Here is a 14449-nt window from a genome sequence, read left to right on the forward strand (position 1 = left end):
GAGAGAAGGAGAAACTAATTCCTGGCACACAATGATGTTGGCACTCTTGCTAACTCTAGCTAAAGGATATGATAAAGGCATTGTCCCCACAAAAATATAAAAATCCTTAGGGCTAGTACTGTGTGTGGCCAATGCCAGAGATATGTGGAAACAACCCTGACTCCCCTCCTCCATAAAAAAACATTCCTGCTCATTCCAGTTTTTGTTCACATTTTCCTATTTTTGTGATGAAGTCTACATTCAGTAAGTTTCAGCTACACTGACACTTAAGTATATTTACCTTACAGGGTAGCATCGCATTTCTAGGCACTGACTGAGCCCGACCTTCTGCCTTCAGCTCATCTCTCCTCTTCCTTGCTTTCCTGCCACGCACAAAACTTTGCACCTGAACACAAGAAGACACAATTCATCAAGTATGATTTGTGAATTATATATTGTATATATTGTATTGATAAGTATTGATGAGTACAGTTTTTACTGGCTTTTCAAAAAAAATTCAATTTTAGCTGTTAGTATGTTAAATATAGTTTAAGTGATCTGATTCTTTTTTCTTATATGTTGGGCAGTGAAATTTGGTAAAATATGAGCTATAGTTACTAAACATGACAAATAAACCTAGAAAAGCCCACGAGAAAGAAAAATCACACATCACATTTTCATATACGTGGAAAACAATCAAACTATTTATTATAGTTATAAATTATGTCTGCCTGTACTGGTCACAGTGAGAGTTTACCTGGGGTGCTTTAGTCAGTAGAAGAGCTACTTCTGGGTTGTTGTGTTCTCTGGCCTGGTCCAAAGCTGTTAGACCTGCCTGCAGACACCCAGAGATACAAATCAAGACAGACAAAACATGAGTCCACCTTCAGCTGGTCACAGTTTCCTCTCCATTCCATGCAGACCGGATGTTTTCCCTGGCTTGTGGTAAGCAAATTATTAACTTATTTTCTATCACTGTGAACTTAGCAACCTGTTAGTATTGATGGGATATTTTAATGTACAATCTGAACCTTCACACATTTCGGGGTGGCTGTAGCTCAGGCGGTAAAGCAGGTCAACCCTAAGTTGCTCTCCGATGATCCATTGGAGTATGAATATGTGTGAATGTTAGTACGCACTTCTGCAAGTGCTTGTATGAATGGGTGCTCCAGAAGAGTAGAAAAGCGCTATATAAGAATCAGTCCATTTAACATTTCATTATATGAAATGACATCTCCAAAAAAGGTATAATGACTTGTAATGCGATTAGAGAATTTCCAGCTACTGATGGTCAATTGCTCAAATGCTTTTCAAGGTGCTACCTGCTGCTTCTACAAAGAAATGGTGAATAGCACAGCTTTGAGTTAAAAGCAAGAAGCAGGGACTGGCAGCAAGCTGATGGAGGAAGTGGATGCATTGTGAGACCCTATCCCAAGTCAACCCACTACAATTTCTTAAGACAACTCCTTTTTCAGTTATTTTGACAAGTGAGTGGAAGGAGAAATGATGTAGTCATAGATGTTAATTCCTGTTAGAATTTATCATATTTAATATGGATCTGACATCATTATCAATATGTCTGCCTTTAAAAAAATACTGGCACTCGCCAGTGCTAATCCACAGCCTCCTGTTAGGCATACCTATGGTTTCAATTTCAAAATTCTATGCTGGCTTGTTGTCAACTCATGGCAGTCACAAGATTTTCAGAAAACTTGACCTCTGACCTTGAGGTTGAGTCCCCTGAGATTCTAACTTGTGACAGACAAAGACAATAATGAGGAGCTGACTAAAATGTGATCCAACAAGGACATATTAGTGGCTGGATATAGTTGGAGAAATACACAAATTAGAAAAACTGAGCCATTCCTTGAGGACTAAAGCAGGAACTCATAGAAAATCATAGGCCAACCTCAACTCAAGACATTTTTTATAAATTTCTATAAAACTCGTGAACATTTTAGACAACAGAAAGTGCCACTTATAACTACTATGGTTTTTCAATGTGCTAAAATTAAAGACATGCTTCTCCTGAGTCTACAGAGACACTCACATTGTTGTTGATGCGACTGTCTGCTCCAGCCTCCAGCAGCAGGCGTATCGCCTTCTTATGATTCAGTGTAGCTGCCACATGTAGCGGAGTGTCTCCAGCCTGTGTGCATCACACACAGACATGCACATGAATATGAAACAAATACATCAATATTAAAAACAAAGGAGAAAGGAGTGCTTCCTGGATTTAAATTGTGTCTCTTTGAGGTGCTCTTTGGAAGGGATAAATAGGCTAAATCATCAAAGAACAATCCTTCTCAAATAAATGCACCGTGCATTTATTTGAGAAGGATTGTTCTTTGATGATGTTTGACATAAAAAAGGTCTGTTAGGTAATGTTAATATAAGTTTAACCTTAACTTGAAGATCTCAAACAGATGCCAGTTCTTTATTATTGTGGTCTATTAAACAATGCAATTACTAATCCAATTCCAAAAAAGTTGGGATCCTGTGTAAAATGTAAATAGCAACAAAATGCTATGATTTACAAATCATAAAACAGTATTTTATTTACAAGAGAACATAAAAAGCATACTGATTATTAACTATGAGCTATATACCTGAATAAAAAGGTTATTTCAGTTAACTTCTTCATTTATTAATTTTGATCTTAATATGACTCAGTCAACATAATATCCTCACTCCTCCATGTTAATCTTACCTTATATGATGTATATAATCTCATCCTTAACATGCAAATCCCCACCTTATATGGTTCATTTAATCTACTAGTTATAATTTCATTATATATTTTTACAAGTTCAACTAATATGATATATGTAATCATGTGGAAAAATGTGTCTCCCTTTCCATGAATCACTGCCTTATCATGGAGGAGGGGTTATATTGTTGGGGGGCTTTGCTGCCTACTGGTAGGGTCTCCCATGGAAAATTGGTCCAGGGTGAGGAACCAGACAAAGGGCGATTCAGAAGACCTTGCCAGTACAAGATCAAGGGAACAGCTAAACCCCTTCTCAGGATAGGGTTACTGGGACCCCGCCATGGAGCCTAGCCTGGGAAGGGTACCCGAGGGCAAGCACCTGGTGACCAGGCTTTGGCCTATGGAGCCTGGCCGAGAGCAGCCCAAAGAAGGGACATGGAACGACCTTCCTGTAGACCCAGCACCCACAGAAGGCACTGTGTGCCAGTTGTCAGCCAAGGGCAGAGACCCTGGTGGACCAATTCCAGGTACCGATGCTAGCGCTGGGGACATGGAATGTGGGGAAGGAAACTAAACTACTGCATAAGGCTAAATATAGTTGGGCTCAACTCAATGCACAGCTTGGGCTCTTGAACCAGTCCGGAGTTGCCCTTGGTGAGAGGCAGCAGGCTAGGGTGGGCATCCTGGGATCCCCTTGGCTTGCTGCCTGTATGTTGGTTTGTTTGTTTTTTTCCCGGTGGTAGAGAGGGACTGTTCCCTGTGCCTTTGTGTCAGGGAACTATTCCTAACTGTTGTCTGCACTTATGCACCAAACGGCAGTTAAGAGTACCCTAACACTCTGTTGTCCCAGTGTCAGACACTCATGTGGGGATTTAGGGCCGTACCTCTAGTAGTGTTTTCCATCTTCAAGAAGGTGGACTGGAGGGTGTCCTCCAACCCTCCGTGAACACACTCCCTGGGGAAAATCTATGCCAGGGTGGTGGAAAGGAGAGTCCATCTGTTAGTTGAACCTCAGATACAGGAGGAACAATGCGGTTTTCGTCCGGGCTGCGGAACACTGGACCTAGCCTCTTAAGGATATTTCAGGGTGGGTGGGAGTTTGCTCAACCAGTCTACATGTGTTTTGTGGGAGTATTCTATGGGAGGTGCTTCGGGTGTATGGGGTGTCTAGCTTGATGTTATGAGCCATTTGGTCCTTATAGAACCACTGCAAGAGCTTCATTCACATTGCAAATCATGCTCTGCACCGGAGGGTTCGAGTTAGGGTTCAGGACCGGCCAGTGGAGCACCTTTGGCTCGGGCAAACCAGGACCAGACGGCAGTGCTGTGACCTCTTGCCTGTATTCCTGATGCTGGGGTTGCACAGGGCACACAGCTTGCGGTGCTAGAGCCTGAAGGACACCCATTATCTGAGCCCGCATCAGAACCCAAGGCTGCCAGGCAGCCCCCACCAGCACCTGAATTTGAGCCTGAATCAGCGAGTCCTGCATCAGCAGAATTCAACCCCCAAAAATCAGTACTTGTTGGCCTCAAGCAACCAGAACCTGCGTCCGAGGTTTCCACATCACCAGAGTCCGAGGCCCTCTGACGCCAGCCAAAATAGTCACTTGTAGTGCATTCATAAATGATTTAAGTTTGTCATGAAACACTTCACTAGGTTAATAAGAAACTGTATTAAAAGTAATCATCAGCACTTAGGAACCAAATTATGCCTGACTGGTCAGGTTGTATTCCTAGGTTTGCGTGTCTGCAATAAGTGGGGCTTAGAATAAAAATATTAACACACTTTATGTCAAATACAGGAATAAACTTGTTCTTTCTGTTGAGTGCATGTATACAGCACCAACTATAAAGTCAAGGCACTTTTTATTATATGGTAAAGACCCTATGATATTACAAAGAGAACTCCAACTATCAGGAAAAACAAGCACTTGATTATAGTGGATAGAAAGAGCTACTAAAAAAACTTCTATAATTCAAACGTGATTTTTTTCACATTACAGGAAAAAAGTTCCAATTAATTTTTCATCAAGTAGCTTTTACCAGAAAAATGCCCCAGTCAGTCCACAACTCACCAAATTCTTCTCTGACACAGAGCAATATGCTCCCAGCAAGATACGAATCACAGCCAGATGATTGTAGCGGGCCGCCACATGTAGACAGGTATCACCTGCCTGCAAGAAATAATCACTGGTAAATAATTTTACAGCATTCACATTCCTCAGGTCAAGGTAGTAAATCTCCCCAAACACAGTGTAAGAGATTTACTACCTTCACTCTCAAAGCAGATACCACACATAGCCTAGGACTCTGTGTGGGGGACCACGTTATCGATGCTGTCCAGCACTTGAATGTTGCTGACAGTATTCAACTTTTTTTTTAAAAGAAGAAAAAACAAGTTCATTTGTTTTTGAAGCTCAAACAATCAAGGTTTGGAAATATATAACAATATTACAAATAGTATATTATGAATAATAATATAACACAGAGCACAGTATGTAGGGCACGCAGCACACACACAAATATAATCCTATTATAAATAATAATATAACACATTAACACATTAAGATTAACTTAAGGCATCTATGAGTCATTAAAGGCATTACCATGCAATAAATGAATCAACTCTGGCCCTGCTGTTGTGACAATTCTTGCCTTCTCTGTACCTAACAAATGCACTAACTGAAAAAGATCAGATCTTTAAGAACAAAAGAGGTCGTATATATTTTTCTTTCAAGTTTATATTTTTTAAATTCAAACTCAAAATAATAATCAGCAGTAGTGATTGTTTTATTATTATTTTACTATTCTATAATTATGGTGCACTTGGATGCTTACAACACAGAGTGTGAACTTTGCTAGGATTTTAAAATCAGTACCATTTATTTGCATGAAAGTTATATCAATAAATATTAATACATGAAGATTGGAAAATTTTTCCACTATACTTTTTTATAGTTTACTATATCTGCTGATGTGTTAATAATGAAGAAAAACGACAACAAGTAAAGTCACACAAATAAAGTGCATTTTGCGATGATGAGCATTGAGCTTTGGAGGTTCAGCAGAACACAGTGATTAAGTACATGTCACGTCGGTGTGTGGAGAGAGGGAGGAGAGAGGACCCAAAAACAGGACTTGCAGGCTTATGAAGGCTGTGGACGGTGTTTATTGTGAAGACAGGATAAACAGAATATGAGACGACTGACTGAATGACTGGCTGGCAGAATTGAACTGAACTTACCTGACAACACACAACTGATGATGACAAGACAAGGAACTTAGGGAAATTTAGGGCTTAAATACACAAGTTGATGATGATGATAAGAGACAGGAGAGTACACAGCTGAACTAAATCGAACTAATGACACATGGGAAGTAGCACCAAACATAATGCACTAAGGCTACGTTCACACTGCAGGTCTTAATGCTCAATTCCGATTTTTTGATCAAATCCATTTTTTTTGTCTGCTCGTTCACACTACAAATAAAATGTGACAGCAAACGCACTCTAGTGTGAAACCTCAAAGCGGCCCGCATGCGCAAAAGAAGACGTCACACACAACGCCTCTGTTTAGACCCAGACCAAACAGTATTGTTTGACTGATGGCCCTTAATATAAAGACTTGTTTCAGACTTTACATTTCCCAATTTTGCTTTAAGTTATAAAGTTATTTTGTTATTTATATATGGCCTAATAATTATCCTTATTGCTGTTTTAGAGAGGAGTGGTGCTTCAAAGGATAGCTGCAGATTTCTGTTAGAGTCTGCAGATTGTACAGTACAAATAAAATGTTCACGTTTCTCCAACGCTGTCTTCCCAACAGTTTCACTGGATGGCCAGGAAGCGTTCTCGGGCGCTTTTTCGCGCGCTGATAATTGGCGTCTGTCTTGTGTCAGTGACGTAAAAGACGAATTTAATGCGACATGACCATTCAAACAGCAGTCGCTTTCTAAAACATCAGATATGTATCGGATTCAGTACCACACACGAAAGTGACCTGGGTCGGATTTGAAAATATCGGATTTGTGCTGTTCACACTGTCATACCATGATCAGATATTGGTCGCATAGGATCAGAAAAGTCGAATTTGATGCGCTTTCGTCTGCAATGTGCACGTAGCCAAAGACAGAGGCTAACACAATAAAACAGGACTCAAATGGAAAAAAAACAGTCTCAAAGTACAAAGTGAAAACACTGGGTCAACGAACCAGAAACCCTGACAGTACAAGATCTGCATACAAATTAAGAACACCAAACACCTGACAAACTATCTTTTTCTCACACTTCACTGCCAGAGTGGATATTAGGGTTCCATAGCCTGCCAAATTTAATCTCTGAACAGGAACAACTACCAGACACTTGCAAATGCACATAACTTACATGATTTTTGCTGTCAGGTCTGGATCCACCCAATAACAGAACCTTGGTGCTCTGAGCATGACCATTCTGACATGCAAGGTGGAGAGGTGTATTTCCTGCCTGCAAACAGGAGCAGAGAGAGTATGACATTTACTGGTGTTCCCTGGAGATACTTTTGTTGCAGTGACATATACCATATATTTATATCGTCTTTTTCAGGAAGAAGTATTACAGTATAAAAACTGACTCACAGTCCTCAAGCATTCACAGACTGGCTGTATTGACAAAATTTTAAATAACACAGACAAAAACTAAACACATTTTTTACCAGCGTCTTTAGTAGAAAATGTCTTAATCTATTTTTTTTCCAAGTATAGATTATAGCCCCAGTTTTCTTTATTGCCTAAAGCCTAGTTTTTAATTTCAACGATCAAGCATATCTTTCACACTTTAAGATTTTTGTTATATTTGGTTAACTACAACAATGTTGATTAGAACTTTCAGCTAATGTATTCAGTGCTCTGATCTCAGGTTAAGTCTAGGTTCACCTTGTTTTTGGTATAAACATTGGCTCCAGCTTTCACCAGCAATTTCACAGATTGAGTGAAGCCATGCCAGGACACCTCATGGAGAGCAGTATTGCCATCCTGACAGAAGACAAAAAGGCAAATGAACAACAAACAGATTGATGTTTACAACTCTGTCAACTCAAACTGAAGAGAAGCTTAATTTTATCAAGTTTCAATTTTATTCAATTAAATTTTAGTTATGCAGTACCAAATCACAACAACAGTCACCCCTAAACAATATAAGAGTAGACCTACTAACATAAGGCTACTAACAAAGCAGCAACCACCAAATACCTGCACAGAGTAAGCCAAGTCCAGAGGAGTCAGCTGAACGAGAAGAACAACATCCAGGCAATCAACACCTACATGCTGCTAGCACATTGCTGCTGGGTTAATAAGGTGGCCAAAGAAGGAGATAGAAGCCACTGACAAGAAATTTCCTTATCATGCATGGAGGGTTTCAACTAATGGTGCAACGGATCACGGTTGATCCGTAATCCAAACCGATCTCACTCCACGGTTCGGCACGCACGTGATCCGAAGATTCGAAAAAGAAGAAAAAAATATGTGTATGGTGCGCGTGGTCAGTCTGTCAAGCGATAGCTATGGCCAGCGATAGCTATGGCCAGCGATAGCTATGGCCGCCAGCGATAGCTATGGCCGCCAGCGATAGCTATGGCCAGCGCTAGCGGTCCAAGTGGAGGAGCAGAGGAGTTTGCTGTATTTAAGCAGCCCTTTGCTGCCCAATCTGACCAGGCTAAAGCTATTACAAAAGCTATTGGGGTGTTTAGCTGCAGACGGTAGGCTGTACTCTGTTGTGCAAAACAAGGGTTTAAACTAGTCAACGTGTTAGTTAACGCATTGACGCCGTGCAGCCCCACGCACAGGAAGATCCGCGGTAACTAGTTAACGGAGATTTGCCGCGTCAATGCAGTTATGGCATTAATGTCATTTTAACAAGATTTACGCTATTTACGCTACACTATGATGAACGTGCTTGAGCCACGCTATGACATTCCGTTGCGCGTCCACTTCAGTGACAAGATCAGTCCAAGCATGTATGAGCAGGAAAAGTTTAAAGTTATGGCTGAACTGTCCCAGGCATCTTCTGTTGCCCAAAATACAAATGGGTGGATCTCCAGGGCAACGGAAAGCTACGTGACCATGACCGCTCATTATATCACAGCGGAGTGGTAGATAGAAAGCCCTGTACTGCCCTATATTGCATCTTAATTTGTTTTTATATAATTGCGTGGAATGATTCTTGAGTTGAATGTTTTTTAATAGGCAAAAAATACTTAAATAAGTCTTCTTTTTTTTCTGCTGATCCGAAAATTGATCCGATCTGTGAGGAAAAAAACGTGATCCGATCCGAACCGTGAGACTTTTCATCAGTTGCACCACTAGTTTCAACCCAAGTCCAGCACCATTAGACTGTATGCTAAATGGAAAGAAAGAAGATTTTCAGAACCACTATCCAGAATGAAACAACACAAATCCATTAGAAAGAGTACATCAGAAAGATGAACACAACAGATAACGTGCATATTGACTATCTCAGGCAGCAGAAACACAAGAAAGAAAAGGGGCAAGAAGAGGAACCATCATGGAAGGACAGGCCCCTGGACAGCATGTACCAGCAGTAGATAAAAGAAGTGGCTGATATTGGAGGTCTCTTCTGCCAAAACCCATTTTGGTTGTGTCCACCATTGTTAAAACTTGCTTTGTGGGGGAATTTTCAGATTTCTGGAATTTTGTCTCTAACCTTATATAAAACATCTCAAGGTGACTGTTGTTGTGAATTGCAATTATACACTAGAAAAATTTGCATTTCCTGCGAAAATGCTGTGTGGATGCCTTAACGCTGAAGATGTCTGCTGAAAAAAGCTGAAAAAGTTGAAAAAAAAAACAAAAAACATTGCCCTGAGCAGGATTTGAACCTGGCCCTTCTGGTCTAAAGGCAGCGATTCACCTCACTGCACCAAACTCATTCACACAAAGCAGAGGTGGAGAGAGTGACAATTGTGGTGAAATTAGCAGAAGCTGCTTAGAATTGTGCTGATAAGAGGTGAAAAAGCTAAACATTTGGCAGAAAAGAGGTGAATCAGAAGAATTTCTGCTGAAAAGAGGCAAAGAAGCAAAAAGATGAGCTGAAAAGAGGTGTAGAAGCAGAAGTGCTTGCTGAAGATGGCTGTATGTGTAATGACACACTGGAGAGCAGTGACACACAAGAAAGCAGAGCGCATGCAAGCAGGGAACATGTGTAGCAACTGTCACAGGTAGGATTCAAACCTCTGCCACCGGGTCTCACGGCAGATGCCCTACCCTCTGAGCCAAATGAGTTCTGGTCACAAGCAAAGATATGATGAGAGGGACAATGTGCACTGTGGAGCAGAAGCTCAAATTAGCAGAAAAGAGGTGAAGAGGAAGAACTTTGTTGTGAAATGAGGTAAAGAAACTGAAATTTGTGCTTAAAACAAGTGAAAAAGCTGAACTCTGAAATCCTGCTAAAACAGCAGAAGAGGCTGACATTTTTCAGCTACTCATTGAGCCAAACTGGTTCTCACGTAACTGAAAAAAGGTGGAAAAGCTTACAATTCTAATGAAAACAGCAGAAGAGGCTGAGATTTGTGCTGATAAGAGGTGAAAATGCTGAACCAATCAGAGGTACTGCTTCTGTCTGCTTCATCAGGCTGTGTACTTGTATGTATTTCTGCCATAGACTGTTAACAAGAATGTGAGGTCCATATTAGAAAAGCTGCTAAAATCATAAAACTTTGCAGAATTGTAATAAATTATCAATATGAATTACCGGTCTGTGATAGTGTATAAATTTGTACTCAAAAACTAGGTGGGATAGAAGCATAATTCTTGCACTGGGTGAATCAGCGGACTTTGGTGTACTTTGACTACGATTTACATAGCTCTTTGTATCTCCGTCGCGGAGACATGACAAGAGAAGAAATGGCTTAATTTTCGGAGTTTGAAAAATGAGAGGAGGACAGATTTCCACCCCTCAAACATGTTTTTGCAGAAACACTGTAATTTCGCTTAAATAGTATGAAATAGCAGTAATACTATGATTTGGCAGAAATACTACTTTTTAGCACAAATACTATTGTACAGAATGGTGTACGTCAGTTTAATGCTGGGTGGTGCTGCAATAGTAACTATCCTCGGTCAGAAGGAGAGGCTGACATCCAGGGATTAGATTACCACAGGTGGAGTTTATTGGCGGTCAGATGGATGGTACAGGGAGGCATGGCATACAGTAGGAGGATGTGGAGAGGTGATATGGTGTGGTTTCTATGATTAAGAACACTGGCAACAAATTCCTCCACTACAAATCAGTCTGATACCACTTCTTACAGGGTTCACGTTTACTAAGGCACTACCCAAAAGGCGCCACAAGAGGGCACTCCAACACAAGAGATGACCTATTTACACTGTAAACACCCCCTACTTAGCCACTACATACTACAGTGATATTACAGTATACAAATTCACACAAATACTATGACTTAGTAGTAATACTATAACATAACAGTTCAATGTTCTTGCACAAATACCACAATATGGCAGAAATACTATGTTTTAGCATAAATACTGTGATTTGGTATAAATACTACGATTTGGCACACATACTATATTCCGCAGATACACTATAACATAACAGATATTCTACGACTTAGTAGTAATACTATAACATAACAGAATTATTAATTGGGCACAAATACCACAATTTGGCAAAAATACTATGATTGGGTACAAATACTATGATTTGGCAATAATACTGCATTTTAACACAAGTACTGAGATTTGATTGAAATACTATGATTTTGAAGAAATACTATTACTCCATACAAATACGATGCTTTGGGACAAATACTATGTTTGGGTTCCAATACTATGATGTGCAACAAATACTATGATTTGGCACAAGTACTATGATTTAGTACAAATACTATGATTTGGCAGAAATACTATGCCTTAGTAGTAATACTATAACATAAGAGATATACTATGGTTTTGCAGACAAACCAAGTTTTCTGCACAAATACCATGATTTGGAACAAATGCTATGATTTAGCAGAAATACTAAGATTGGGTACAAATACTATGATTTGGCAATAATACTGCGTTTTAACAACAACTACTGAGATTTGATTGAAATACTATGACTCCATACAAATACGATGCTTTGGCACAAATACTATGATTTGGCAGAAATACTATGACTTAGTAGTAATACTATAACATAACAGATTTCCTAAAAAAAACTATGAAATTGCAGTAATTCTATGACTTGGCAGAGATACTACGTTTTAGTACTAATACTATAACAACGCAGAAATACTATGACTTAGTAGTAATACTATAACATAACAGTTCAATGTTCTTGCACAAATGCCACAATATGGCAGAAATACTATGTTTTAGCACAAATACTGTGATTTGGTATAAATACTACGATTTGGCACAAATACTATATTCCGCAGATACACTATAACATAACAGATATTCTACGACTTAGTAGTAATACTATAACATAACAGAATTATTAATTGGGCACAAATACCACAATTTGGCAAAAATACTATGATTGGGTACAAATACTATGATTTGGCAATAATACTGCATTTTAACACAACTACTGAGATTTGATTGAAATACTATGATTTTGAAGAAATACTATTACTCCATACAAATACGATGCTTTGGGACAAATACTATGTTTGGGTTCCAATACTATGATGTGCAACAAATACTATGATTTGGCACAAGTACTATGCCTTAGTAGTAATACTATAACATAAGAGATATACTATGGTTTTGCAGACAAACCAAGTTTTCTGCACAAATACCATGATTTGGAACAAATGCTATGATTTAGCAGAAATACTAAGATTGGGTACAAATACTATGATTTGGCAATAATACTGCGTTTTAACAACAACTACTGAGATTTGATTGAAATACTATGACTCCATACAAATACGATGCTTTGGCACAAATACTATGATTTGGCAGAAATACTATGACTTAGTAGTAATACTATAACATAACAGATTTCCTAAAAAAAACTATGAAATTGCAGTAATTCTATGACTTGGCAGAGATACTACGTTTTAGTACAAATACTATAACAATGCAGAAATACTATGACTTAGTAGTAATACTATAACATAACAGAATTATTAATTGGGCACAAATACCACAATTTGGCAAAAATACTATGATTTGGCACAAATACAATGACATGGCAAAAATACTATGATTGGGTACAAATACTATGATTTGGCAATAATACTGCATTTTAACACAACTACTGAGATTTGATTGAAATACTATGATTTTGAAGAAATACTATTACTCCATACAAATACGATGCTTTGGGACAAATACTATGTTTTGGTTCCAATACTATGATGTGCAACAAATACTATGATTTGGCACAAGTACTATGATTTAGTACAAATACTATGATTTGGCAGAAATACTATGCCTTAGTAGTAATACTATAACATAAGGGATATACTATGGTTTTGCAGACATACTATGTTTTTGCACAAATACCATGATTTGGCACAAATGCTATGATTTAGCAGAAATACTATGAATGGGTACAAATACTATGATTTTGCAATAATACTGCGTTTTAAAAACAACTACTGAGATTTGATTGAAATACTATGATTTAGAAGAAATACTATGACTCCATACAAATACGATGCTTTGGCACAAATACTATGATTTGGCACAAGTACTATCATTTAGTACAAATAATGTGATTGGGCAGAAGTACTATGTTTCAGTACAAATACTATGATTTGGCAGGAATACTCTGATTTAGCAGAAATACTATGTTTTAACATAAATACTATCTTTTGGCAGAAATTCCTGCTAAAAAGGACTATTTCTGCTTTTTAGCATAAATACTGTAATTTGGCATAAATACTATAATTTGGTATAAATACTGTGATTTGGCACATATAATATATTCAGCACATATACTATAACATAACAGAAATATTATGATTTGGCCCCAAAACCATGATTTTGCACAAATACCATGATTTGGCAAATATACTATGATTTTTCAAAAAATACTATGATTTAGCAGAAGTACTAAGATGTAGTAGAAGTACTTTGCTTTAGCAGAAATACTATGATTGAGGAGTAATACCTAAACATAGGAGAAATATTGATACACAGACACACATACACAGACAGTAAAGGGAACAGGAGCTGTTGAGAGTCTGGGCTTGGTATATGTAGGTCAGTTAAATTAGCTGCACCTGCTGTAGTCAGCCCTTACACACACAGACACAGAGAGAGGTGTGAGTTTTCTTCAGTGTATTTCTGACATTCAGGATTCCCCTCGAACAAATGGCCATAATTTCCTAACCGTAGAGGCTAGAACGGTCATTCAGACATTGTTTTGTTCAGAAGAGATGGGGGAATCTTCAGGTCTTCATAATTCAGAGATAAAATATAAATTATTAAAGATATATGACTTGTAATACACTGTAACTGAGTAGAGGCGAAGCAAAAACTGCCTTGACTTGCTCTCAAACAACCTTTGGTAACTCTAAATCTATATGGAGCATCAAACTCATTCTTTCACCGTAAGAAACAGCAGGCTTTGGTGAACAGTCATGGAAATTTTCAGGGCTCTGTGGAAATCCATCAAAAAGATATGATGAGAGAAAAAAGTGACTCATTTCCAGAATTTGAAATCTGATGAAATCTGAGCGAGGGACAAATTTCCTACCCTCAAACAAGTCTAACTCATCTCAGAACGGTAATAGGTGAGAAAATAATTCT

General features: G+C 38.6%; 1 protein-coding gene across 4 annotated transcripts in view; it reads right to left on the minus strand.

Annotated features, from left to right (window-relative positions):
* ankrd6b (ankyrin repeat domain 6b) overlaps window positions 1–14449 on the minus strand; it is a 99744-nt gene that overhangs the window by 13469 nt on the left and 71826 nt on the right. For all 4 annotated transcript variants that reach the window (XM_080883269.1, XM_080883270.1, XM_080883268.1 and 1 more), the window contains 6 exons: window positions 7601–7699; window positions 7074–7172; window positions 4765–4863; window positions 2030–2128; window positions 737–814; window positions 281–385 (listed from right to left, as the gene is read on the minus strand). In XM_080883269.1, the coding sequence (XP_080739395.1) occupies window positions 281–385; window positions 737–814; window positions 2030–2128; window positions 4765–4863; window positions 7074–7172; window positions 7601–7699 (579 nt within the window). The remainder of the gene's footprint in view (window positions 1–280; window positions 386–736; window positions 815–2029; window positions 2129–4764; window positions 4864–7073; window positions 7173–7600; window positions 7700–14449) is intronic.

This window comes from Rhamphochromis sp. 'chilingali', assembly GCF_963969265.1.
Source record: "Rhamphochromis sp. 'chilingali' genome assembly, chromosome: 5".
Taxonomy (NCBI): domain Eukaryota; kingdom Metazoa; phylum Chordata; class Actinopteri; order Cichliformes; family Cichlidae; genus Rhamphochromis; species Rhamphochromis sp. 'chilingali'.